Raw genomic sequence first — 24,999 nt, forward strand, 5'->3', positions numbered from 1 at the left:
GCAATTAGCCTTGAGATCAAAGAGTCGTGTTCGCGATCCAGCCCCCACGAGGAGTTGGATGCTCGGTGTCCCAGGCAAGCTATTCGTTCATGGGTGGATGAGAATCTACGAGCCGCGGTGAAAAGCAAATTGCCAGGATTCCGTCAAGAACAATTGGCTTCCAATGGCAGCAAATGATAGTGTACAAAATGCCAACTCTTAAAAGAACCCTTGATCATAACAGACTCGGCTCATTCATAAGACTCCCATGCGCCTGCCTGCCCAGTTCTTGTCGCTGAATCCCCCCAAAATCTTTTCCACAACAGCGCCTAATAAGAAGAACAATCGCTACCCTTTCGCTCAAAATGCAATAGCAGTCGTCTCACGTGTCAATTGTTGGTTGAGATGGGCTCCCATATCATTCGATCCTTTTCCGTCTCCGCGCTTCTTGTCTCTCCAGGTGGTGAGCATAATCCGCTCCACGCTGTAACAGCTCATACTTAAAAATAGTGTCCCGGCCGACCAGAGCATCATACCGAAGCATATCGACGATATAAAAGTCGGAAGTATAGGTTTTGAAGCCTAACTCGAGCTGCCATGTCAATCCTCGCGCAATACCAAGTAACCTGACCGGTTCGCCCTGCAAGAGCTCAACCTCACCATCAACGGGTTCGAAGGGAACATTGCCGTATTCTCTTAGCCTATTGAAATGCCTAAGAGAGATGAGGTTCCCACCTCGGCACTCGGTGTCAAACGAGGCGATCATCGGTATAGCGTTTTTGGGACTGTCCTCGGGCCGACGCACGAGGATACTGATCATCCCGGAATTTTGGCGTGCGACCGATATTGAGATACCCATCAGCGAGTCGGAACTAGCTGATCCAGTCGCATTGAGGTGCGTTGAGGCGGTAGGATTAGACGAAAGAGACACAGCGTGTATGCTGTCTGACGGTCGAGGGGTGTTGAATTTGGGACGCGGCGGCGTGGGCTCGGCCACTAACTCGCGGCTCCACGCATGAGGGCCTTGACAGTAGGGGCATGGGAATCGTCTGAGAGGTTTCGTTGGCGGTACAGGTCCTAGACCTGTCTCATTCACATTCCTAAAGCGATTGGCAACAGCCCTGCCCCAAGGACGAACATCGAACCCCGCTAAGGAAACTTTGGATAATTTCTCTCTAATTTTCTTCGGACACTTTCGCAAACCGGAGACAAATGAGGAACTGCGAGTTGACCGCTTGCAGTCCTGCTGGATGTGACGGTCTGCAGTTGACTTCCCTATCAGTATGTTGTGCGAGGCACTTGGTGCATTTTCTCAGTCTTCCTTTTAGTTGGGGAAACTTACGTCTCATAGCGTAATATATGGTCTCAGAGAATGTGAGACATGCAAATATATTCCTCTACTTGTATAACTTGGAAACCTGAAGGTTGAAAAATGGAGGGCGTGGAAGTCATGCAGACCCAAAATGGCAGAACGGCCAGTGGAAATGACGGCGGAGGCGGGAGGCGGTGGGTGGGAGCCTCCAATGCAAGTAATTTCTGCTTCACGCAGTCCTGCTCGTGGTGCCAAACTCAGTCGTTCTCCTCATCGAAGCAAAATAGTTGGTGTATTGATGCATGCAGAGCAAACACCAACCAGGCTTAATTGCGAGATCAAGTGTAATCCAGGTTGTTGACCGCTATTCAGACTTGAACGCGATAGAGAGGAAATGGTGTGAATGGGATTAACAAGGTAGATACTGAAATGGAACCCCGAGGAAGGTGCATTTACGGGCGATGCTTTTGAGGCGTCAGGGTCGAACTCGGATGACGCTTGGACCGTAAATCGTGTTGCACCACATTCAGAATTGACGCGGAGAAAGACCGCTATCGACCAGACTTCAGGACTTAGGTTTGCCAGGGACGTCTGTGACTCCCTTCCCCAAAATAGAGGGACAGCCGTTCATTCAGTCGTTTTCAGGACGGGGCAAGTGGCAATTCAAGGTCGAGACCTTGGATTGAAGGAGCAAACTTCCCTGACGTCCCGATGGCCATCGAGAACAAGCTTGTGGCTGGACAAGATCAGCAGGCAGGGCCCAGTATGAGGCCGACTTCCTTTTTCGACCGAGCTCGGATCTTCACGCCCCGGCATCAGGAAGGCAGTCGAAAGACTCCATCCTCAGATAACCAGTGGCATTCAGACACGCACAATAGTGGGGAACTGGAGAAAAGAGTCCAGACTCGCAGATTTCGTTTCCGCCTGTTCGAAGATTGAATGAATTGGGCACGGGATGATGAAGTGATCCAGAAGTCAGCGTCGACGTGGGTCATCCCGGCTTCTCTGGAGAGATTCTCCCATGAAGCCTCCTCAGAGAGGCAGACTTCCGAACGGTGGAAAAACCCGTGCGATGGGAGCAGGTCAGGGTGAACCGTCTCGAGCTGCCACAGAGGCTGTGAATTTGCAACAAGGCTGCGCCGCGTGACCGCAGCGAGGATCTCGAGAGTCCAAAGTCGGGTCGAGAGAGCCCAAGGCCGTCCCAGCACATCCACCCTGTCTTGAGGTGTCTGCCTCGCAGCGTCATTGATTGGGCGTCCGGCAACCAATGACCGATAACACACTCCCTTCAGGGAAGGTGCCCCGGGGGGTGAAATCGATGGAGAATTTGGGCAGTGCGCCCTCGCGATTTGCCCACGGCCGGGGAGAATTGCCTTGTTCGTTGCCGTCAGCCCTGAGCTATCGGACGGGCATTTCCAAGGAGGGAGGTTTTTCGAGTTTGTCGAGGTCGTTGGAACAGGCACGAACATTGCGGGAGTTTTTATGACTAATGGACATAATTACTAAGCTAAAATTAATCACAACTCATGTTGGACGAGCTTCGCCTCCAGCTTCTCCTCAACTCCATCCATCCTTTATTTCTTCTTGTTGCCACTCAATCCCAGAGCATCTGTCAGAGACGTCGAGCCCAAGCTTCCCAGAAGTTTGTCGAGTCCAAGACCACCAAGCAAGCCATGCACCAAAAGGTCCGAGTCCAAGCCCTTCAAGAAGGCGCCCGACGAGGACCCCAGTCAACAGCAGGACCACGGCGGCAAGGATTTGGAAGAGTGGCTCGCTGAGGAGGGCCCAGAGCGGGTTGAGCTCCTTCTTTGCATGGGGCATGCCGTCGATCTTCTTCTTCTTTCCGTTGTCGATTGTCTTAACAGCCGTGTCCGTCAGCTCCTTCAGCATGCCAGCCAACGAATATTCTTCAGAAGATGCTTCGTGCGAAGCTGCGCGGGCCTTCGCATTGGCAGCAATACGGCCGTCAGGATCAAGGGCACGAATCGCGCCGTTGCACTCTTGAAGAAGACTGTTCGCCTCCTCGAGCAACGGCTCCACATTCTTGACCAACTGCTCCTCATCGAGTTCGTTCTTGGGCGTCTTTTCGTCTGTGTCGACATGCTATATTTGGGTTAGCCAAAAGTCTCATTTCCCCGGTCTCAGGTGAACCCACTTCGGTGATTATCATGCAGATCAGGTTCACACGGTCCAGAGTCCGCGGGGCAATGCTTGTCATCTTCGCCAGATCCCTGTTCTCCTGGGCTTCCTGTTTTCGGGGGAGAGGGCCTCTGACTCTGGTTCCGGATCAGGCTCTGGGATGTGCTCAAGACGTGTGGCTTCACCGATCTTATTTCCGTCGTTGTCGACAACACATCCGTTGTCATCGATCTCCTTTCCGATAAGGGTGCTCAGGTTTCCGGAGGTCAATCTGCCAATGAGGTTGCCATCCACGTCGCGCACTTCACCCTCTCGGATGATCTTGCGGCCTGCCATGGAGTTTACATCGCCCTTCTTCTCCTCCGGCTCCCAAGGCTCGGCCTGTCCAACAGTGTTTCCGTTCTTATCCAGAATATCGCCATCCCCGTCGACTTTCCGGTCAGTAAGTCTGACGGCGTCTCCCTTGATAACGCGGCCAACAACACGGCCAGATCCATCCTCCAGCACGTTATTCTTGCCGACCGTGACACTCTCGGGACGGCCGATTAGTTTCTTCGCATCTCCATCAGTCAGCTTGCCTACCCTTCGGCCACCGGCATCCTCAACGAAGCCACTCCCAACCACGTGGATGTTCTCGAGTCCGGCGAAAGGAGGCTCTTCGCCGCAGCCTTCGAAAGCGATCGTCTTAGCCTTTCCAATAACATTGCCACGGCTGTCCCACAACTGGCCCTGGTCGTGGAGCTTGCTTCCAAGCTTAAAAGGCTTCTTCGGTCGCCCTCGACCAGCTCACTGATGGGACTGCCAGTGTTGGTATCGATGATCTTGCCGACTTTGTTGCATGTCAAGCCTTCTTCTAGCCTGGAGAGTGGCGGCAGCTGTTCTTTGGCTTCTCCAGTATTATTTTCGGCAATATTTGTGGCATTCCGGGAACCTTGTCGAGCTTCCTCAGGAATCATCACTTCTCGCCTTCTCCACAGGATCCCTCACCTCGTCGGTAAGCTCTGCCCGGCCAACGGTCTTCCCAGTCTCATCCACAATATTTCTTCCCTCCTGCACCGTCCCGCCAACAGCCTCCTGTCCTCCCTCCACAACTTGCCCCATGATATTCCCATCAGGCCCAGCGATCTGCCCGTCCTCGCGGACAAGCAGGTCCTTCAGAACCTCAAGCGACTTACTCGCCTTACCGCGGACATTTTTCACTGTGCTCATTACCGGCTGCGTAAGACCACCCCCAAGCGACTTCAGCTTCCCAAAGACGCCGCCCCCACTGCTCTCAGCTGGGCCAGACGCCTGCGACTCATTGTCGTCACGCTGCTCTGTTTGGGGTACCTTAGACTTTGGCGCCGGGGTAGACGGCTTGTCCTCGCCTTCGCGTTCGAGGGCCGGCGCTTCCTGCTCCTGCAGGTGTCGTGTACCAGCTTCCTTAACGTTGACGCGAGTCTGATTCTCCTGGTTCGGAGTAGCGCTAGAGCCAGACTGCCGGCGCCCAGAGTCGTTGCTTCGTTGATCTGATTTGGCAAAGGGAGACCACATTCCGAAAAGATATTGAGGAGTAAGTCCATCTATTCCGAGACTAAAATCTGTGGTCGAGAGGAATATTATAAGCCTTAAAGTATCGTAGGGTAAGTAGACGTGATATGGAAAACTTGGTATGATATCCAATCCTGAGTATAAATATTGAATGAATATAGTCCTGTCCAACTCAACAGAATCCAACATCCTATATATAACCGTCTTTACCTATATCCTAGTAAATAGAAATCAAGAATATAAACCCACCATTTATGTCACAACGACATCACTCCAAGTACAGCTCCGGATATCAAACCCATCAGTATCAGATATGCCTGAGACCTTACGAGCCTCATACGCCACAGGGCAGCGGGGACCCGCAGCGCTTCCAATCGGCAGGAATATAAAAGTAATCATATGCAGCCTGGGTGTGCCCCTGGGATACAATTCCATGTCTTCTTTCGCGGCGAAGAATCGACGTGCCACGGGCCAGCTATGCGCATCGCAGTGGAAAGCTGGGGAAAAGGGGTGGTGATCGAAACCAGGCAGTATTGCGTCAACAGACAGGAACTCGATTCACGGTAGGAAACACCTTACTGCTAACTACATATTACGGAATGAATGCAGCATCGCCCATGGTCCGTGGTCTGCGTTCCATTGGATGTCAAGATCGGAAATAGACCATGATTAACGCAGTAACGGCCCCGGGGGTGTTCTCCAGTTGCTTTTCATATGTCACGGCTGAAGACGATAATGTTATGCATAGCCTCCCCGGAAGTGGAGTGTTTCGCGCCTCAATCGACAGCAGTAAAGTGTCCAGGATGAGATCATCCCACCACTGCACAAAATTCGCCTCTCCAGTTCCCTCAGGGAGACTAGCTCGGGTAGGTAAGATATGAAATCCTCCAGGGCTAGCCTGGGAACGTAAACCTATGGATGTATCTGGCTTCCAGTCGTTGAATGGTCCAGACTCGAATCGGGGTTGAAGTATAAAATCTTGCTGTACCTTAAGGGATGACGTACCAGCGGAGAATTAGGGGCGAGGTCAACGATGGGTTGTTTGTAGTTGGATTAGGGAGCAGAGTTAACGTCCTTGTTTTTGTGTCTCCTGATACGGTTGCACGATACGCTATAGACGGTGTGCTCTGGTATTCGGGAGGTTTGAGGCCTATTGAAGAGTTGCCCGTGCGGAGCCGCAGGACCCTGATATCTCGACTGACTATCTTTATGCAGCAGAGCGCGGAACTATGTTTAGCACCGATGTACACCATGTTTTGACACTTGACGTAAACATCGTTGAAAGCTCAACAAGCCAAATTACGACGCCTCCAGCTACCCACATCTGGAATTGGGCTATCCCTCAGTAATTTTGTCGATACTCGTCGATCCCGACAACCTGGTCAATCTTACCAGACCTTGTGACGATATATAGAACGTGGGTTGCTCATGCTGGACATTTGTCGCCTATAGTGTCAAAATAGAAAGAGTAGAACACATTGCAGGCAAGGTGGCCGAGCGGTCTAAGGCGCGCGGTTAAGGCTAATCCAAATTCGGATCCCTTCTCTGATCTAATCAGTTTCCGCGTCATTAATTTGGCGTGGGTTCGAATCCCACCCTTGTCATTTTTTTTTTTTGTTCATCTGCCTGCCTCCCTTCAATGCCGCGGAGGATGATTGACGGATGGATGATGATGGATGGACAACTTGAGAGGTATTTTATTCTTCCGCCTGACCGCGAATTAGTTATATTTCGCGTACTCCTGAAGTAGCGGCTGTTTGGGCGTTGACTTTCATTAGTTCCGTTTGTGTCATCGGTGAATCTGAGTCTGGTTGAGTGGACTAGGTTTTAGTTCTGGAAGGTTGTTCGAGTTGATCGTCGTCTTTGTTGATTTGAGTAGATATATAAAAATCTGGCATATGCATCTATACAATTCGGCCAATATATACAAGAACCGAAAGCCACTTCCAAATAGCACGGAGTTACTCTCCACGCTCTAGCATTGACGCCAAAGCCGCACCAACAACACTTTTCCGTCTCAGCCCAGCCTCGCCCTTATTCCGGTCACGATCAGACGAGGACTGATAGCTTTTCTCAACGCGGTTCGACGAAGTACCTGCTCCCGACGCACTCTTCCGACGTAGCGGCGAATCACCGGAGCCAGGTGGAGCATCTGGACTCACAGGAGATCTGACACGAGAACGCTGGAGGCTGCCTGTTCTCCGCCGTCGGGGTCCTTGCGTTGGTGGTAGCGAGGAAGGGTGGCAGGCTTCCGTGAAGAGGGGGTCTAATTTGCGCATGTCGTCGTCTGCAGTTGCGAGGAGGGCGCGGCGGATGGCGTCTAGGTCGGAGGGGGTGTATTGGCCCTGGAGACGGGAGATGTGTTGGCGGTGGCTGCGGACGGAGAGGTAAGAGTCTGCGGAGAGGTCTGGTTGCATTAAGAGGTCGGATTGAAGATCTAATGGGCGGGAGGTCGGTTTGAGAAAGGGGGACTGTGACTGCGGGGAGAGAGATGGGGAGATGGGAGAAACGTAGCCGTCTTCGTCGTGGTCGGTGTCTGGTGGGGTAAGGAAGTACCCCTGGAACTGGGAAGAGTATGAAGATCGAGGAGTTGGCGTTGTTGAGGGCGACGCAGCGCGGGAGGGCTGCTCAGTACTTGAAGGGTTCTGGATTGTGTGCTCGTGAAGTTTCTTGGTGAGTGTTCCGATGGACAGACGGTGGTCGTACGCGGAGAGGGGAACGGAGGTGGGCGCTTGTTGTTGAGGCGATCGGAAGTATAGTGATTTGGAGCGAGCCAAATGCGGCGCTGAGAATGATCGAGGCGAGGGGCATCGCGAAGATAAGGGCGAGATCATGGAACTGTCGCAATCGGGCATAGGTTTGTCGTCGTCCAGAGCAAGGCGGGGTGGTCTGGACGATGAGGGGGACGAAAAAGAGAAATCCTCAAACATGGCGGCGGTTGCGCTGAAGAGATCAAGAGAGCGATGGACTGGTGGTTTGTTTTAACTATCGACAGAATCCGGTTCCACAGCGAAAATCAGCGGATAGAAAAAAAAAAGTTGAGTTGCTGGAGGAGACTGTTCCGTGCCCCTCGGCGAATTCGTCGGTCGTCCTCAAGCGGCGGTTGTGTTGGGTTGCTCAAGGCTCAGGCTGCAGTCCAGAGGGCCCCGAGAATCGAAGTCACGTCCACCACCTGCAGGGAAGGGTCCGTTCCTGTTCCTGGGCTCTCAGCCTTAAATATGATTTCCGAATTTCAGGAGATGTGGCGACCGAGGCGAAGAGTTTTCGCAGGCCAAGCGCGAAGGTGAAGGCAAAGGCGGGCCTGGAACGAACCCTGGGTCGGCCCTCTGAGACGAGGGGATGAAGCCAAAACAGTCTGCAGAAAAAAATAACATGAAAACAGTCGCACAGGATTCATGGAAGAAAGAAGAATGAAGAGAGGAATGTCGTCTGATTATGCTTCTGACTTCCCCCTTTTTCATCTCCGTCTCTCGTTTCTTTTCCCAGGACGAGCCAGGAGGCAAACCGTGCGTTCGCCTTCGCACTTTCTCAGGGGCGGATTTCAGAGCCGAGATCTTCGCCTCCACGGCGCCTCTGGCCTCTCGATCATCCCTGTCTTACTGCCTGCATTCTGCCAGAGCATTGATAGAGGATTCATTCCGAACGCGCGGGTCCTTTACCAACCGCACTGGCTGGCTGAGCCAATTGGTCGACTGTGTGCCATTGGGAACTGAAGCGCTTGATGCACAGAGGTGCCCCAGTGGCGACACGAGTGGGTAGGTCATGAAGAGGCTCCGGGCGCTAATCCATGAAGGCAATGGCGGCGGTTTTACGTCCCAGGAGGATGGGGCGAAAGGAAGCCCGCGTCGATGGCGAGACTGAGGGGGATGAACTGGCTTTCTGCCTGAGGCAGCAGGGCATCTCCTGATGCTGGGGCCCTGGAACGTCATATCGCAGTTTGTTCGGCTTTCACAGATGACATCGGTCGCTTATCGAACCGAATACGAGATATCCTTGTTGCCCAGTAGTGCCTGCTGCACCACACAACGCTGGTTTTTCTGCGCGAGCATGCATCATGGATGACCTTCCAGCAGAACTCTGGCACGAGATAATCAACTATGTACCCTACCGTGAGTATGCCCGTCTTGTCCGGGTTAACCGTAGGTGGTTCCTCTCCCTGAGTCCTCGACTCTGGAAATATGCACACGGCTACCATCTTTCTCGGGTTGCAACGCACCGTCGGCCAATCTATACTCCTCTCATCGAACAACTCACACTCTCGATCCGTGACCCGGAGGATTACGATAACCTGGGAGAGCTCGACTTCACCCAACTCAAGACCCTGATATTTGATGACTCCAATGATTTTTCCTTCTCTACCTCGTGCCTTATGCAATACCTGGCACCTTCCCTGACCAGCGTCCATCTTGACCACATCGCAGACCCTGTATTGCTGAGCTTCCTTGCGAGTAACTGCCGCCGTCTTCGCCATGTTGAACTAGACCTTGACGCACCGCGTCTGACGAATGATGCTGAATCTGTGATGGATTTCCTTCAACTATGCCCGTCTCTCGTGCATATCACGCTGTATGCACGCTCCATACCCAGTCAGGTCCTCCGCATGCTAGCCAGCAAACGGAACCTGAAACAGCTCGATATCAATTCGGGGTTGGGATTAGGGACGGTGGATGCCGCAGATCTCGCATCCATCCCTCGCTCGTCTGCCCTCCCCTCGCTCGAACGACTCGAACTCGGTGCAAGCGTGCTAGGTTGCGCGATCCCACCATTCCTGCCCTTCCTCCACGGGCTCAGAGATCTCTGTATACGATTTTCCTATCGCATAACGGCCATTCCCATGCCTGTCCCGGATCGTATAATTGGCACACCGTTCGCCTTCCATTTACTCCCCTCCCACCTCCCGAACCTCCGCATTCTCGACATAAAATTCTATGCCCGGACGAGAATCCGCCGAGCTGAGTTCATATCCCTGGGATCTCTCACTGAACTTCGAGAACTCCACCTCGCAACAATGCTCCCTGGGTTCCGAATCCCAAGGCTTAACGACGACCACTTTCGCTCCGTTGTCTCCCGACTGACCAATCTGCGCGAACTAAGTCTCTTCTGCACACGGGAAAACCTCACAACGGCGTCTCTGATCACCCTCGGCGAATCGTGCCCTTTTCTCCGCGTGTGCACGATGCCACACCTCCGGATTGGCCTCCTCACGTTTGAAACTTGCCAGAAACGTCCTCTCTTACCGGAACTAACAGATCTCGTCGTCGACTCTCTAACCCCCGAGTCTGAATCCGAGTTCAGGCCTCAGCCTAATCCTGCAGTCGAGGACCCCGAAAGAATCTCAAACTCAACCGAGGACCAAGTTAAAGGCGACCACGAAACATCCAAAGACAGCCTTACATCCGCAGCTACAGCCCAAGCAAGTCTGTTCCTTGCCCACTTCCCTGAAGCAACGCATTTCGACTTCTGGAGGTACCGTGGTGAGGACATGGGCCCCGGCGTCTGGGAGTTCTGCCACGCGGTTAGACGCGCCTGGAGGAAGCAGCGCAGAGAGCAGGGGAAGGGGGTTCGGTCTTACCGTCGGCGGAAGATGGAGTATGAGACGCCGAGGGCGTCTTGGGTGGTGGATGATGATGATGATGATGATGATGATGATGGTTAAGAGCGGACTGGTTGACATGATTCTTAGCACTTGCGGGTCGAGTAGTCAATCAAATTCAAATCCTTGTATCTAATATACCCTACATCTGTGTATCGAGCTACGCATGATGTACTTTATTTACATGTGCTTCCTCAAACCCATCGGGTAGTATCCAGGCTTTTTGAATCCGTCAAGTGCCGTTTCCAATGACTTGAAGAAAGGCGCCCATCCCATACAACTAACCACTCACTCCTACTCCTAGAAGTATGAAATTGAACACGATTCACGTATCAAGAAAATTGCATTGAAATCTCAGACTGGCTCTGTACTATGTAACGATGGCTATACCTTCAAACTTCTAATAATAATAACATCCCACCCATGGATCGATCCATTCAGATTCCAAGTTCCAATGTTCCAACTTTTATCAATCCTTGATGTAGTTTGTTCCTTCCTACTAGTAACTTGGCAATCAGTCACTTGACCTCATCTTTGGATGCAATGAATCCTATAAAAGCTGAGGTCTAAAGCTCGTACGGCCTCTCCATCCGCAAGAAGAAGAGGGAGGGGAGCATGGAGTCTCCTGCGCCAGGATGGAATGTTTGAATCTCCCAGGCCTCACCAGCGGAGAGAGTGTGCGTTTTCTGGTGGTGTAACGGACGACCAGCTACAGAACCGAAGATCTCGGGGTCGGGGGCTGGCTGGCTTCGAATCTTTGTCGTGTCTGTTTTAAATTATTGAATGGATGTGCTATGGGGCTGGGAGATTTCGAGAACTTGAAGGTTATGCATGGATAATCTGAGGACAGGCCGTGGAGGTAATTAACTCTCATTATTTACTATCTTCTCTATCTCCTACTCGTCTGATCATTTGTCTAGACCTAAATGACAGCAGTTAGAGCATGCTGCGGCCTCTCGTTGAAGTGGATTCATACATGACTCGAACAAGTGAACGCCATCCATAGTCGCACCCACGCCCATAAAATTTCCTTCCCGACACCGAAACAAAATCCGACCGCTCAATAGGACCGTTCAACGATCTTTGGTACATTCATCCATACAGATAAAAAGGAAAAGGTATAAGGGAAAGGTAAAAACAGAAGAAGGAAAAAATAAGAATTAGAAAATGAGGAAGGAATAAAAAGTGACGAAGCTTGCCACGCTGTTAAGACATGCTAGCCCTGGGAAACGTCTTCCGACGAAGGGACTGAGCGAACCCTCGTAACCTCCGCAGCGGCGAGGCCGCAGTCGCAGCAGCAGCGGAGGATGCCAATGAGAAAGAAGTAGAAGAGGAAGGACTGTGCACGTTGCGCTTTTTGCGGATCACCGTAGATATCTTGCGGAGGGGTTTGTGTTCGCTGTAGATAATTGCGGTGGGGTTATCGGTCCCTTTGCCCCGCTCAGGAAGGCGTCCAATATCATACAGGGCAGCGAGGTGAATGGGGTCTATGTCTGTGGTGGGTGGTAGAGGGGTGGGAATGTCTTCGTCGTCCCGGAGAGGGGGCCCGGGCTCACCGAGGTCGCCTTCGTTGTGCGCGGTCCAGGGTCGTACCATTGACATGGGTCGAGACAAGGGTCTGACGCTAGTGGCATAGCACGATTCGACGTCCTGCTCTTCGAGTCTTTCCGAGATAGAGGGCATGGGGTGGTGAGGCGAGTCGCCGACAAGAGCGTCGTGGGCCTTTTCTTCGACTTCAGATAAGATTCCGCCTGAAGCATCTAATTCCACTGGATCCTCTCCGATGGTTTGAGAGCCGTCAGAGCTGTTGAGATACGAATCCCTCTTGTAAAGGCTAGCCCTATCGACGTCCTCGATATAGGAGACTATCCGCGCAAAGTCCAAAGATTCGTGTGGGTTCAAGATTTCGAATGCCGTTCCTTGATGTACCACAGTGGCCGTTGCGGGCGGTTTCCTCGCCCGTCGGGTTTTGAAGAGAACCGAGTCTGACCGAGCCCTGCTGTGACCGTGAAACTCGACGATATCTGGGGTGTCCGGGTCAGGAAATTTCTCAAGTCGATCGCGAAAATTGTCCTACCGTGGTCAGTAGCTAGAAAAGCAGCATATTTCGATGAGCGGCGTACCAGGAGTTTATATGGGTTTTGTTTATCGCCCATCATACCCTCATAACCGCCTGCATCCAGTAGCGGAGAAAAGGGATCTAGTAATGTCAGTTTTTGCAGAGCCGAAGCGATAACACGGATTAGAGACTCACATCCGTACCCGTCCACCAAGTCGGGTAGTTGCTCGCTCAAGGCGCTCGGTGAATAAGACGGAGACAGCGGGGGCGGGGGACTCGACGTCGTCGAGGACGTTGCAAGCGGATGGCAGTAGGCATTTTGACAAAGGGTTCCCATCTGAGCCGGCGTCGTTTGGTTGAGATTCGCAGCGGCGTTCTTGCGCCTCAACGTCTTTCCTTCCTGGCCGTCCAATGCGTCGCGGCGCTGGGAGAGAGACTTACGGTACTTGTGCAAGGAAAGAACACCCGGATAACCTGCTCGAGGTTCTATAGGGAGCGTCGGAGAGCTCTGAGAGGGAGGAGGGAGGGATGGGGGAGGAGATGCCGAAGACTGCTGGCGGTGGTGAAGAGAATCATGGCGGGTGGGCCAGACTTCCATGGTTGGACGTGACACAGCACAAACTTTCGATGGCCGTTCTGATACATGAAATTCTCCGTTCGATGAGGCAGTCTCCTTCTGACTATCACCTCGACAAGCATAAACCCGCTCGCTGGTGTCTCATCATTCCTGGTCCTGGTCGGAGATAGTTTAAGAAGTCCGGCCTGGGGTCCAGCAGGCCTTGTACAGTAGATAAAGACGGGACGTGAAAGAACGGGCTCCCCCAGGGATTAGAATACTAGAAGTTCAAAGAAACGAGCGACAGCAGCAGAGCTAAGAAGAGATGGAAGAGACACTAAAAAAGAAAATAAAGGTTGAAGAGAGGGGGAGGAGAGAAGCTTGAAAGAAGGGGGTCCAGGATGAGGAAGAAAGTGCGACGTCACATTGCCAGGTCGAAGGCTGATCCACCATCGAACGTCCACTCGAACCCATCTCCTTGGCCATCAACAGAAGATCATCTGGAAAGGCGAGCCAGGGAGACTGAGAGCGAGAAACGTGGCTCCAGATTTGTCCCTTGCTGATGGGAATTCCTGTTTCAGTGCGCTCCCTCCCACCAGCTGCTTCGCTGCTCTTATTCGTCCACGCCTGTTGTCTGCCCTCAGCCAATAACGCCCTCAACTGCGACTTTCCTGGCCAGAAGTGGCGAACTGCTTTCAGCTCCAGGGATGGAGGATCGGACGACGGTACGTGTCATGCATAAGCTTGCAGAGTTCCTGAAGTTTCACGCGCCGGCTCGTTGGCTGTCTCTTCATCTGTGCACAGCCCTTGCTATTCTCGACATCTGACTCTGCCCGAGCAGAGATGCCCAACTACCTGAGAAATCTGGGAACATCACACAGTTTTATTGAGCCTCATTTGTTTCATAAATCAGAATCCAACTCCAGTAATGCTGAGAAATTCCACCGATGTCATAAATGAAGGGATAGCCAGTCATCAAGAAGTGTCGTCTCGTCGTCGTAATCATCAGATGAGCTCCTCCCCCCCTCTCCCCAAAAAAGAAAATAAATACAAAAATAACAATAATGATAATGAAAATCTCGTCTCCAGCAGGCATGTTGCAATTGAGCTCCTCGCCAGTAGGGGAAATACAGATGCTAAACACAAGCAAATTCGCGTCAAGGGGAATCTTCAGAGATAGGAAGGAAGCAGAGGACGAAAATAACGCATCCAATAAATCTAATGCCGTTTATATTTCTAGAAAGAGCTGTTAGCGATCATTCCCGAGTCACAGGAGCTCGACGGGAACTTACATCTTCCATTTTGCGGCGATTGCTGGGGTCCAATGAATTCCCAGCCCCCAGTAACGTCTGGCCTACGGCCTTGGAGACACCAATCGCCGGTCGAAGGACGACCGTCGGTGTTCGTTTCCAAACCGCCTTTGCAGCAGCCTTAGCGCTGCCGCTCTCCGCGACCTCTCCTGGAACCGCGATGATCGCGTCCCGCGCCAGGAGAAGATCGCGCTCCAATCCCCTGAATGCTCCTCGAAGGCCTTGTACTACGCCGACGGGTTGATCTGCATACAGTGAGATTTTCTTCGCCGCTTCATCGTCGGTCTGATCTTCCTCCTCCCCCAATGGCTGGCCGGTGGGCGTAGTGAGAAGCTCCTCTGCACCTTGTAACACTGTCTGGGTACCAATGGCAAGTTTGGCACCCAGCTTGACAAGCTCATTGGACGTGGTTTTGGCAAAGGCGACGGCGCCTTTCTGGATACTGCGGACAACACGGCCGTCCTTCCGGTATTCGCGCATCGGGACCACGACAAGATCCTTCACACCACTTCCGACGTTGACAAGCGACCTGATTGGGGCGAGGCCCGATAGAACACTGGGCAGCTGATTCCGCTTGATGTCTGGCATCCATATATCGTTGAGTGTCTGCCCAAGCTTGTCAAATCCGGATACTCCATATATGATGACGTGTCGCATCACCATATCTGCCTCATCTAGGACAAAGAAATTCATGAATTCTGTCGTACGGCCAGACCGTAATCCAGCGTAGTCGACCCGCTTTGGTTTGAAGTCGAGCTTTACGGGGACCGCATTGATTTCTACCCGCTGCAGGAATGGCACCTCTTGTGGGGGTCCAGGAGGAGCGCGCGCAGAGTCATCCCGGAATTCGAAGAAACGGCTGAGGAAATCAAGAGCGTCTTGGTCAACGTGTAAACGAAGAGGAAGTATGGTCGCTTTGAGAACGATTTCTGATGCAGCAAGCTCTGGTACAGGCTGTACAGTCAGGATTTCGAGGTGCACCATGCTCGTCCCGCTTTCCTTTTCACCAGCCTCACGCATGTAGGTAGCGAATTTCTTCCATGTCGAGGTGGGCACGTGGTCGAATATCTCTAGTTCTGCGACGCGAATATCTAGCGAGTTCTGCGTTTCTCCCGAGTCCGGCGGGAAAATGACAAGGTCCGCACAGATGCCCTTCAACTCAAATGTCATTTTATGATACTTACTTCGTGACAGCCGTAGCTTTTTCCCTCTACGGCCGGGTGATTGGTTAGGCCGGACTGTGGTGACGGTACTTGTCGTCGCATAACTGCCGGTCTCGCTCACAACGTCGTCTATGTTGCGGTTGATGTCACCACGAAGCTCACCTGGATCCCTATTGGCCGGTATACCGATGTATATTGAATTGAATAAGCAGTCCCCGATGACGGCTTCCTCCTCCTCGAAGCCTGGGGAAGCTCTACTTCCAACCCTAACCCGGCGATCGGAAGCCTTCTTCTCCACGTCTTTGACCGCTTTCGAAATCGTATCTCTCGTTCGCTGCCAATCGTACCCATCAAAAAGATTCCAGATTACATGAGCGTCGCGGACTCTGAGTCTCAGCGGGCTCTTTTGGAGCTTTGAATCATCCGAAAGTCCATATGTATTCTGGGTAGAATCCCACCGATGCGCTGTCCCTCCTACTGAAGATTGCTGTGTGAAGTGGTCATCCTGGAATTCAAGCTCAGACACGCTGGATGACACATAATACTGTGAGTGGAAGCTATCGGCAAGCTCATTCGACCCTGGTACTGTCAAGCCCTCGTTTGACGAATCGTGCTGAAGAGCCGACCTCATAGGGTAGAAATCACTAACGTATTCAAGCTCATCATTCTCAGGAATTTCAACCTTGTCTAGGGCTTCCGCAGCGTCTTCCGGCCAGTCCGTGGTAAACGCATCCCCACTGAATGATGCTAACATATCGTTGATTGGCATAACTTCAGTGCGGTATTTTGTGACCACATTGGGAGGACTTGGAGGCTGAAGCCCGTTGATTATGCTGATGAGGGTCTGGGTTGAGTCAGCGCAAGTTTCAAGTATCAGCAAGTCGTCTCTGAGCTCCACATCAAGAGATTTTGTGCCGCCCTCGCTCAGACGCACTATCTTTACGATAGCTGTTGCCGAGGATATTGATGAGACTGGGACATATCCCATATCCGTAAAGGACTGAATCTGGTTACTTTGCGAAGAGACCGCCCGTCTCCGGGGTTGATTGCTTCCCAAATCGATATTTGTGGGATCGTCGATTATCATGATAGCTGCTTTTCGGAGGTCGAGTGTTGCTTCAGATGACGAAGGATCGTGGATGGTGCCGCCAAAGCTAGCGGTGGTCAGAACGATAAGGCCTCTCGCCACCGTCCCGCGGGGATTGAGGCCGAGAACACAGTCTCGCATAGCCACCGTCAGTTTTGTAGGCTTGACTGGAGCCGCAATGGTTTCTTCTTCGCTCGTGGATGGAGTCTCTTGTGGTCGTGACTGCGGCTCAGCGAGATTCGCGAGAGAAGACACCATATTGGCGGCAACATCTCCCGACGTCATTTCATCACTTATACCGAGGAACGCCGTCATAGACGGGATTGCGTATTCGACGCGTACGTTGTGAAGTTTGACCTTGATCGTAGGGTCCATTTCGTCGGCGATGAAGCGTGCCATCAAGACTGGGATGGGAGCCTGTTCTGGAAAGGAAGGTAGCGCATCCCCGATGAGTTCCTCCTCCTCGTTCCTTACAACCTTTATTGACCCTAGTTGAGCAGCCACAAGGGACGGGATGCTGATATGGGCAGCTTCCGCATCTTCAAGCTTCGCGGTAATAGAGCCAACCTTCCCACCAACACGTAAGCGAGCTTCCAGCTCTCGAATCAGTAGTAGAGTCAGGATCCCTGGCCGGTCGTCTTCGGGTAGATACTTAGCGACATTCGACAGCCTGCCCAGCTCCTCTCCTAACTGCTGCAGCGAGCCCAGGCCAGATACATGGGAGACACCAATCTTGGCACCTCCCACTGTGACCCGAAGGACGGACCCTTGCTTTCGTTGTCGGAAAAGCGTGTCTATCATGATATCGTCATCTTCCTCATACTTGTCTTTTGAGGGTGTGATCAAAGCCAAAAGTCGATCTAAGTCACGCTCTTTCGGAGTAAACAAAAACTCCACTCGAATGCTGTTTAGGCTCACCTTTGCCGGCGCATCTCTAGAATCGTCAAGAGGCAACGGCCCGGAGAGCTTCGCCTTGTCAATTTGGAGCGCTACAACCCCCATTCTGCTGACGATTTTCGCAGCCGTAGTCCGCAACATGAGATAATGGGTTTCTCCTGCAATATCTAGCGCAATGCCACCAATTCGGGCATCAACCTTCCATGTTGTACTGCCTGCCTGGGGTGTTGTGTTAGGCGGAGGGGAGCCCTCAAAGTGGACGCCACGAGCTCGTTTTGGTACATCTTTTTTCTGTCCCCTGCTGCCAGATAACGATGATATTGAGCTACCGAGTTCCAGTATTGTGCTCAACCCCCCAAACCAACCCAGCACTTCCTCTAATCGCTGGATATTTATATTGACACGGAGTGGAAGTGTGGCGATGGTGAATCTCGTCGAATCTGGAGATTGGCTTAATGAGAGAGACACATCTGCATCAACCGGGGAAAGTATATCTCGTGTTGACTCTCGAATTTTCAACTCCTCACTGAAGGAAATCAGATCGTCAGACGCGAAACCAAGTGTGAATTTGGATATTTCAGCCGAGAGCTTTGTCACTTCCTTGTGACTTGAAAAATGAGCCTTCAAGCCATATGCCGAAGTCTGGAGGATAATATCATCATGTGGGAAGTCGAGAAAAGAGCTCGCTTGTTCTTGCTGGATCTGTGGGAGATAGGGATTTCCAGGGACATGCTCGACAAACTTGATGGAAAATCTATCTAGAGCAAGTTTGATGGCAGGATCCTGAACATCATTCTCGGCGCGGCCGTCGTTGACACTGGTTTGGTCGTTCCCACCAAATGTTTGGAAAACCCTTTGCCCAAATTTAGCGACGAGCCACCCAATAGCTATATCAAATTGGATCTCCACTGAGGAAATCTCTACTGAGATTTCATTTTCACTTCCGCTCAACTCCAATCTTTGTTTGTTACCCACCTTTGAGTCGGTATTCTCTGCAGCGGCGGCAAGGTCAGCCGGGTGGCTGCGGGGTTGGAAAGAGGAAGGGATACTGGATGAGGACGCCATTTTCTCTCCAATTCGAGAAAACTCTGAGTGAGCCCTTGAGTCCTTAAAGCTGTCACTTGCTGTTTCCATATGATATGACTCTGTCGTGTCTTCGTGGTCCCTCTCTCCTCGAGCGGGAGGGATCCAAATTGTGACTCGGTCGATATTAAGAAATCGTTTTACTACTTCCGTGGTTTTGTTCGAGGCGGATGAAGATTGAATAGAGTGTCCATCGGCTGGCTCGGAGTGCAATGTTTGAGAAGCCCCAAGCAAAGGGTTTTCCAATGAATTTAGTTCTTCGCAGTCTGTAGGTTTAGGGGTTGATACTGGCGTTTCATCGTCATCCTGGGCAAGCGTGTTCAGCTCAAATCGATCGGCGGACGCAGGATGATGGATAGCCCCGCTGGTCATCGTAGATTCGGGTGAGTCCCAGGCACCTGGGATATTTGGAATAAAACTCCTTGATGTGGACCCGTGGCTGATGGCACTCATGTACATACTCTGCGCTTCCTCGCTAGTAAATAATTTTGATTCCGAGAGTTCGTCATTGAAGGAGCCGGAACCAGGATCTGACTGCACATATTCCGAGGTGGAAGGCGAGGGAGACTGTGGTAGCTTACAATTTTCAGCGTCACCCTTCGCGCGCGGTGTGGATAAGCTTGGCATTGACGATCGAGATATATATTCCTCAGCTTGAATAAGAGCGTTGTGGGAAGGAGATCGACTTTGGAAACTCCGCATATTAGGCTCAGAGGCAGCCACGACTGGCATATCACTGGATCTCGGGCCTGTTCCTTGAGTATCTACCCGTAACGTTGGGCTTGGCAGTCGGGGGATGCTTTCTTCTGTTTCGGGATGGTTGACGTCGTCAAATGGAGTTTCGTCCAGGCCTTCGAGGTCCTCATCCTGGATGTGGGAATCGATTACCGAATCGAGATAGGCGGGGTTATCTAAAAGTTTCTCATCCTCCGAGAACTTCTGAGACTCTTCGAGGTATCCGTAACTTCGATTCTCCTCCTCCGTATCTGCGTCGGAAAACCTACCGTCGTGGGTATAAGCCGACCCTCCAAGTCCTGAGACATCGTGTTTATCCGTAGTCGCGTCGATGAAATGTTTGGAGGGCTCGAAGATAGTCGACTCCATCATGGCGTGGGTGGAGCTAGATACGGATGCCGGCGCGGGCGGAGCCGACGAAGCAGGGCTCTGCGGCTGACTTGATTTCGTCGGGAGGGGAGTGGCGGGTGATACCGGAGCTGCGAATCGAGAATAGTTCGAGAAGACTATCGGCTCAGATACTAGGGCAAGGTTGATATCGGACACGGAAACTGGCCGTTTGCTAATGTGCAAGGAGTGCACATCGGGAGTGGACGTCGTGGCGACGGCACCCACACTGATTTGACCGACGCTCAAAAGTCCTGTAATCAAATCGGGCCTCTCCTCAGGATGCCTCTTAGAAGAGCCCTCTTGTTTCGTTTCCACATCGAGCCGTATCGAGATATCATCAACCAGGACATGTAAGCGATCGGCGATACCCTTCAGGAATGCCGCGACGAAACCAGGTAGCGAGACCGTTTCATTTCCGAGACCGAGTTCCTCCTCGTCGTCGCTTATTGACGATGAAGTCCGAAGTAGAACCTGAGATCGCGTGGAGATTGCGGCTTGTAGCTCCTCTTTCTCCTCCTTCGGTTCGGTTTGCAGGAACGACTCGGCAAGATCCGCCGGGTTTGGGAGAAGAGTATCATGACCCGGGTCCTGACCTGCAAGAATGATCTCCTTTATAGGGTTCGCTTCGTCCTCTGAAGGTAACCTCAAGTGCACATCGACACCGCTGATTTCACAGATTATCCCACTGCTGTATATATCGGCTGGGATAGTGAGTTTTAGGAATCGAATCCGGGCACTGAGCAGCTCGCTTGACGTTGGAAGGTGAAGAAGCGTGGCTATTTTCTACCACGAGAGGACGCTGGTTAGCATGGGATGCGGGCAGTAGATAGCTGCGGGGAAGAGGAATCCCAAGCCCACTTACCTCGAGGCGCAACCCGATGTCCCGGAGCTCAACTGTGCTTCGCTGCCCCCAGCGGATGCCTAGACTGTCCGGATCTAGGGCTTCAGTGTCGACAAACTCCAGTCGAGACAGAGCATATTTAAGCAAACGCTTTTGGAAAAACGAAGGCAGAAAATAGGCCATTACGGGCGATGAAGAGCCGACCGGGGCTCACTCAAAAGACATTTGATGTCATCGAAACAAGGACATAATAAGAAAACATGAGAAACGAAGAAAAGAATAGAGAGAAGAGCAAAATGCAAAATGCAACGCCTTCAGGCAGCGGCTCCTTCAGAGGGAGTTGGTCGAGGTGCAAATGCTCAGCACCGAACTTGATGACGTTTGGGGAACCACGGCGCTAGTGCGCTGGATGCGAAGATCAACCTTCAGAGTCAGGCGGCGGGCCAAACAAAGCCAAACTCCAGCATGACAACACACCCAGATTCTGCCGGATTTCTGAGGTATCCATGTGTGATGGTTGGTCGAGAGTTACAGCCAAGCTACCTTTGTCTGCATAGGAGGACATATGGATGAATCCCCGACGTCCAGCCGTCTCGACAAGTAATGTCGGGAGACAGAGGAAACCGAATCCGGGCGCGGCCGCCAGCATACGGAAGCTAGAATGTTCTCTTTCTATTCTTGCAAATGAATCGGAGCTACTTAGTTCTATTTATATTCATTTTTCATGTACAAGTGTGGGAGTTGAAAGCTGGGAGGACTCGGATTCACTCAGGCATTTCTGCTGACCACATTCTTCTTTTCCCAGCTGTTGATCGCCCTCGGGAAAATGGACGTGGACCCGTGGACGTTGGACCCGTCCCGCAGTGGCTCCTTCCTTGTTTAGTTAGCTATCACGTGTGAGGGTCAGGAAAGGCAATCCATGACTGCAGGCTGGAGATCTTGCCAAAACAATCCATGAGAACTAACAACTTAATGGAGTATTGTGTAATCGAAGTGGCTGGCATTCCAAATATGTCAGGAAGCATGAGAATATAGTTAGATCTCTTCATGCTACATGGTATTTCTCCGCGAATTCCTGCACAACCCATTTACAAAAGTTCTCGAAATCAGTGTAGAACTCTTGTAAACGAGTGGCCTTTAAGCTTTCACCGACAATCCCTTCTTCAATGTCAGAGATCCACTCTTTCTGGGATTGGTCTTCGTAACAGCTCCATCGAATAGAGTTCTCCACCATCATGGTGAGACCGGTGAGACCCATGTTGTGAGAAGCCAGGAGAGCCAGACCGAATTCTAATGACAAGCCATTTTCTCCAAGGTCGAATATACCTGGACAATCGTTGCTGAGAGCAACGGAAACTCCGCGAGATAGGAGAGCTGCAAGAGGATGCGACTGGAAGGAGGTGGTGAGTCCAAAACATGCGCTTGATGTCAAAGAGTATTCAAGCAAGATGCTTTTTGACTTGACGATATCAATAAGCAGAGGGTGTTTATAAAGTGAGAGGGCCTGGCAGATTCTCCGGGAGCCTAGTAATACTGCGTCGAATAGATTATCATCGGCTTCGTCCCCATCACCGAGGCATTGGCCAGTATGGAAGATAAACGGAATGTCCATCCCTTCGTCGGCACAGCGCCCTCGGAACCAGAAAAGGATTGGAAGCAAGTCGTTAAGTGGCCGCCCACGGCCTTCGGAGCCAACCAGGTCAAACCCACAAATCAAGTCTGGAAACTTGTGCTTTGCTGAAAGGCATTGCTTCATACTGAGCCCTATATCCTTGTTCGATAATTCGCGCATGGTCGCCCATATTATCCGCGCGCCGTAGAATTTTCTACCCTCTTCAGTGCTTCTGAATCGTTCGACTTCTTCTTGGAAGATCTGAAGCCACCCATCGTAATGCGTTTCAGCACAGTCACGCCCTTCAAGAGTGTATTGGAAGGTGAAGGCAACCCTCAACTCCACATACCTTATCCTGTCGGTGGCCAACTGCGAGAATATGCGCCTTAAACAAGAGCGGAAGATAGGTTCATAGTGAAAAAGAGAGCCGATGATGGGTAGATAACGGCTGAAGAGGTCCGAAACTGCTCTGCTGCCATCCCCCGCATGGTATGGCGACAACGTACAACGGCTTTTCAGCCAGCGACGGAACCCAGCTTCTCCGCCGTCAGGGAAGGAAGCAGCAGCTGTTTGTAAACCGATAGGGGTCGGGGCACAATAATCATGGGACCACGGTGTGGGCTTGTCTTTCAAGACCTCAGCCGATAAAGAGGAATAATATTGAAATCGAAGGGGCGCCTCTTGGTAGTCGGCCCTGGTTGTGAGGGGAGTGGGGCTAGACATGTGGATTCCTGGTGTCGTAAAAGCCTGGTCGATGAGAAACTCTGGATCAACCATTGCCGGTAGATGGCTGTGCAGAAGAGACCCTTTGGGGAGACGTCGTATAATTCGCCAGAGATCGGACTTTTCCAGGCGCTTCCTGGCTTGGTCCGACATGAGGCTCGGATGCAGGATGCCGTCTAACTGGGATTCATCCTTCTGGATCTGCGCCTGCCCTTGCGCACAGACCTGGGACACGATCTGGCATGCCTTGTGGGCCACTGGCGGCAAAGAATTATGCAGATTGAAATCTGTCAAGACGAATGGTGGTTAGGGATGAGATAGTCGGGCGGGACGAGAGTCTGACCGTGTCGCTGAGAAACTTCCTTCTGGATTAATGAATCACGTCCATCCAGGAACCGCTGGATGAACGGATCTTGGCTCCGGGGAACCCCTTCCTCGGCCTCCCATGAACCATTCTCCAAATCCATTCTTGCCGGATGATTATTCTTAGTACTTTGGCCGCGCTCGCAGTTCGTCGATGTCGTGTGCGCCCAGGCTTCGGAGATGAGACATGGTCTCATGAATCTCTGAGTCGTTGAGCTCAAATAAGGCTACCAAACAGCGGGTCTTGGCAACAGTCTCTGAGGGGTCCTCGCAGCTGGAAACGGCGACCGTTTCCGGGTGTGCCAGTGTTTGCCACAACTCCTAGACTCCGAATCATCGCACTTTCGAATCTTGACGCTGTCTTCGTTCGAGGACATGCGTCAATCGACCAGATGTCTCCCTAAGAAATCTGGGGAAGAACCGTGATCCGTGGTGCATTGGCATGACCTGAATGTAACCTTCAGCGTGTGGCCTGCTTTAGCTCGTGAACTAAAATAATGCACTAAAATATCTTGGTCTTAGCGTTCCAGGGCTTTTCTTCAACGACATGAAGCCAAGAGGCATGGACGTGGTGCTCAGAATCCTTGAACATGATTGAATTGTTTTGACATGCTTGCTCAGTCTTCTTGCTTCGTGGAGGGCTATTCCGATAGTTATGGGCTTAGAATTTGGGAGGACAGGTACAGATCTGGCTAGGGGCAAAGACTTGAAGCAGGTTCGGCGTTCGCCGAGCCAAGGAAGTGCCTAGTCGCGAACAATCTGGGAGACGTGAGCCATGAGATGTCGAGTCCAGCAGGAGCTGCCGTGGTCAGGAGGAGGAGAGATGGCCTCGGTCATGTTCTCCTCTTCCAGGAGCGCACCTGCAGAGCATCTCGGCTTGGCTGCGCAAGAACTCGGGTTTAGCGTTGCAACATTCTTATCGCTGATCTTCGCAAGAACAAGCCTGATTGGCTCCTGACAATTGGGGTTGAGATCGAACAAACCTTGGAAGCTCAGAACAGCCCGCATCGCAAGTGTTTGGCCACTGTTGATGCAACCCTGCACCTGCTGCTGTCTCAAGAAACGAGTCCTCGTGTCCTCTTCGCTTCCAGGGCATGGATCTGATCTTTTCCAGAAGCCGACTGGAACAACCCTTGGTCCACCTTTGAGACGGAGGCCGTTGGGTCAAGCCGGAGAGACGAATCATCATGCGATCAGCCCTGGAGGCCGCTCGAGCATCTCCTTTCAGGGTCGGATCGAGCCAAAAGCCACGAGGAAATTTTCGTCTTTGGCTGTGCCTCCCCCCGCACAGGATGGTGCTCGCTCGCTCGATCGCCCTTGCTGGATGATAAGTTGATAACACCTCGGAGACCTCCTGACCCATTGCGCTTGAATTAATTTGTCTTCTTGCCTTATCTTCCGAGCTGAACTCACGATCAAAGCTGACCCCAATTCTTTCCTTTCCCCATGCCTTTTTAACTCGTGATCCCCCTCGTGCCTTCGAGAATCCAGTCCCGTAAGCTACTGCCGATCCTCCGTCGCTCTCTTCACCTGGTCGTGAGCTTCTCAGTTCATGCCTACCGTCTACTAGTAAGCATCATCGTACCTCAATCGCTGAGGTGCATTCCAGCTGGCCTAACAATTATGT

General features: G+C 52.0%; 7 protein-coding genes and 1 non-coding gene across 8 annotated transcripts; 3 read left to right on the forward strand and 5 right to left on the reverse strand.

The window, feature by feature from the left end:
- Nucleotides 1-397: 397 nt before the first annotated feature.
- BJX67DRAFT_378883 (LEA domain protein) lies at nt 398-4,963 on the reverse strand (the record flags this gene model as incomplete). Its single annotated transcript, XM_071032434.1, has 5 exons — nt 398-1,056; nt 2,971-3,394; nt 3,447-3,565; nt 3,616-4,159; nt 4,418-4,963. 5 exons carry the CDS (start codon nt 4,961-4,963, stop codon nt 398-400), a joined length of 2,292 nt encoding a protein of 763 aa, XP_070888812.1.
- Nucleotides 4,964-5,160: 197 nt separating this feature from the next.
- Nucleotides 5,161-6,044, forward strand: BJX67DRAFT_347084 (uncharacterized protein). The gene has a single exon (XM_071028492.1). It carries the CDS (start codon nt 5,626-5,628, stop codon nt 5,839-5,841), a length of 216 nt encoding a protein of 71 aa, XP_070888813.1. The 5' UTR covers nt 5,161-5,625; the 3' UTR covers nt 5,842-6,044.
- A 399-nt stretch (nt 6,045-6,443) lies between these two features.
- BJX67DRAFT_t38 lies at nt 6,444-6,564 on the forward strand. Its single transcript has one exon. It is a non-coding gene; the product is annotated as a tRNA-Leu (tRNA).
- Nucleotides 6,565-6,785: 221 nt separating this feature from the next.
- On the reverse strand, nt 6,786-8,123 carry BJX67DRAFT_322712 (uncharacterized protein). Its single transcript, XM_071027361.1, has one exon. The coding sequence runs from the start codon at nt 7,888-7,890 to the stop codon at nt 6,922-6,924; it is 969 nt and encodes a 322-aa protein (XP_070888814.1). The 5' UTR covers nt 7,891-8,123; the 3' UTR covers nt 6,786-6,921.
- A 721-nt stretch (nt 8,124-8,844) lies between these two features.
- Nucleotides 8,845-10,682, forward strand: BJX67DRAFT_322714 (uncharacterized protein). Its single transcript, XM_071027362.1, has one exon. It carries the CDS (start codon nt 9,015-9,017, stop codon nt 10,614-10,616), a length of 1,602 nt encoding a protein of 533 aa, XP_070888815.1. The 5' UTR covers nt 8,845-9,014; the 3' UTR covers nt 10,617-10,682.
- Nucleotides 10,683-11,407: 725 nt separating this feature from the next.
- BJX67DRAFT_347088 (oxidoreductase, short-chain dehydrogenase/reductase family) lies at nt 11,408-13,936 on the reverse strand. Its single transcript, XM_071028493.1, has 3 exons — nt 12,808-13,936; nt 12,677-12,753; nt 11,408-12,626 (listed from the first exon to the last, which is right to left on the reverse strand). The coding sequence occupies exons 1-3, from the start codon at nt 13,208-13,210 to the stop codon at nt 11,760-11,762; spliced, it is 1,347 nt and encodes a 448-aa protein (XP_070888816.1). The 5' UTR covers nt 13,211-13,936; the 3' UTR covers nt 11,408-11,759.
- A 181-nt stretch (nt 13,937-14,117) lies between these two features.
- On the reverse strand, nt 14,118-20,974 carry atg2 (putative autophagy regulatory protein Atg2). The gene is made up of 4 exons (XM_071027364.1): nt 20,696-20,974; nt 14,461-20,616; nt 14,240-14,404; nt 14,118-14,177 (listed from the first exon to the last, which is right to left on the reverse strand). The coding sequence occupies exons 1-3, from the start codon at nt 20,855-20,857 to the stop codon at nt 14,387-14,389; spliced, it is 6,336 nt and encodes a 2,111-aa protein (XP_070888817.1). The 5' UTR covers nt 20,858-20,974; the 3' UTR covers nt 14,118-14,177; nt 14,240-14,386.
- Nucleotides 20,975-21,719: 745 nt separating this feature from the next.
- BJX67DRAFT_378888 (putative CECR1 family adenosine deaminase) lies at nt 21,720-23,476 on the reverse strand (the record flags this gene model as incomplete). Its single annotated transcript, XM_071032435.1, has 2 exons — nt 21,720-23,296; nt 23,353-23,476. The coding sequence occupies 2 exons, from the start codon at nt 23,474-23,476 to the stop codon at nt 21,720-21,722; spliced, it is 1,701 nt and encodes a 566-aa protein (XP_070888818.1).
- Nucleotides 23,477-24,999: the final 1,523 nt, after the last annotated feature.

Source organism: Aspergillus lucknowensis (assembly GCF_044049455.1).
Source record: "Aspergillus lucknowensis strain CBS 449.75 chromosome Unknown BJX67scaffold_8, whole genome shotgun sequence".
Lineage (NCBI taxonomy): Eukaryota > Fungi > Ascomycota > Eurotiomycetes > Eurotiales > Aspergillaceae > Aspergillus > Aspergillus lucknowensis.

Coding starts and splice junctions, on each gene's coding strand:
- BJX67DRAFT_347084 (XM_071028492.1), top strand. CDS start 5,626: ATGATTAACGCAGTAACGGCCCCGGGGGTGTTCTCCAGTTGCTTTTCA.
- BJX67DRAFT_322712 (XM_071027361.1), bottom strand. CDS start 7,890: ATGTTTGAGGATTTCTCTTTTTCGTCCCCCTCATCGTCCAGACCACCC.
- BJX67DRAFT_322714 (XM_071027362.1), top strand. CDS start 9,015: ATGGATGACCTTCCAGCAGAACTCTGGCACGAGATAATCAACTATGTA.
- BJX67DRAFT_347088 (XM_071028493.1), bottom strand. CDS start 13,210: ATGGAAGTCTGGCCCACCCGCCATGATTCTCTTCACCACCGCCAGCAG. Junction 12,754..12,807: donor CTTGGTGGACGGGTACGGAT/GTGAGTCTCTAA, acceptor TGACATTACTAG/ATCCCTTTTCTCCGCTACTG. Junction 12,627..12,676: donor AAAACCCATATAAACTCCTG/GTACGCCGCTCA, acceptor TGACCACGGTAG/GACAATTTTCGCGATCGACT.
- atg2 (XM_071027364.1), bottom strand. CDS start 20,857: ATGGCCTATTTTCTGCCTTCGTTTTTCCAAAAGCGTTTGCTTAAATAT. Junction 20,617..20,695: donor ACATCGGGTTGCGCCTCGAG/GTAAGTGGGCTT, acceptor CTCTCGTGGTAG/AAAATAGCCACGCTTCTTCA.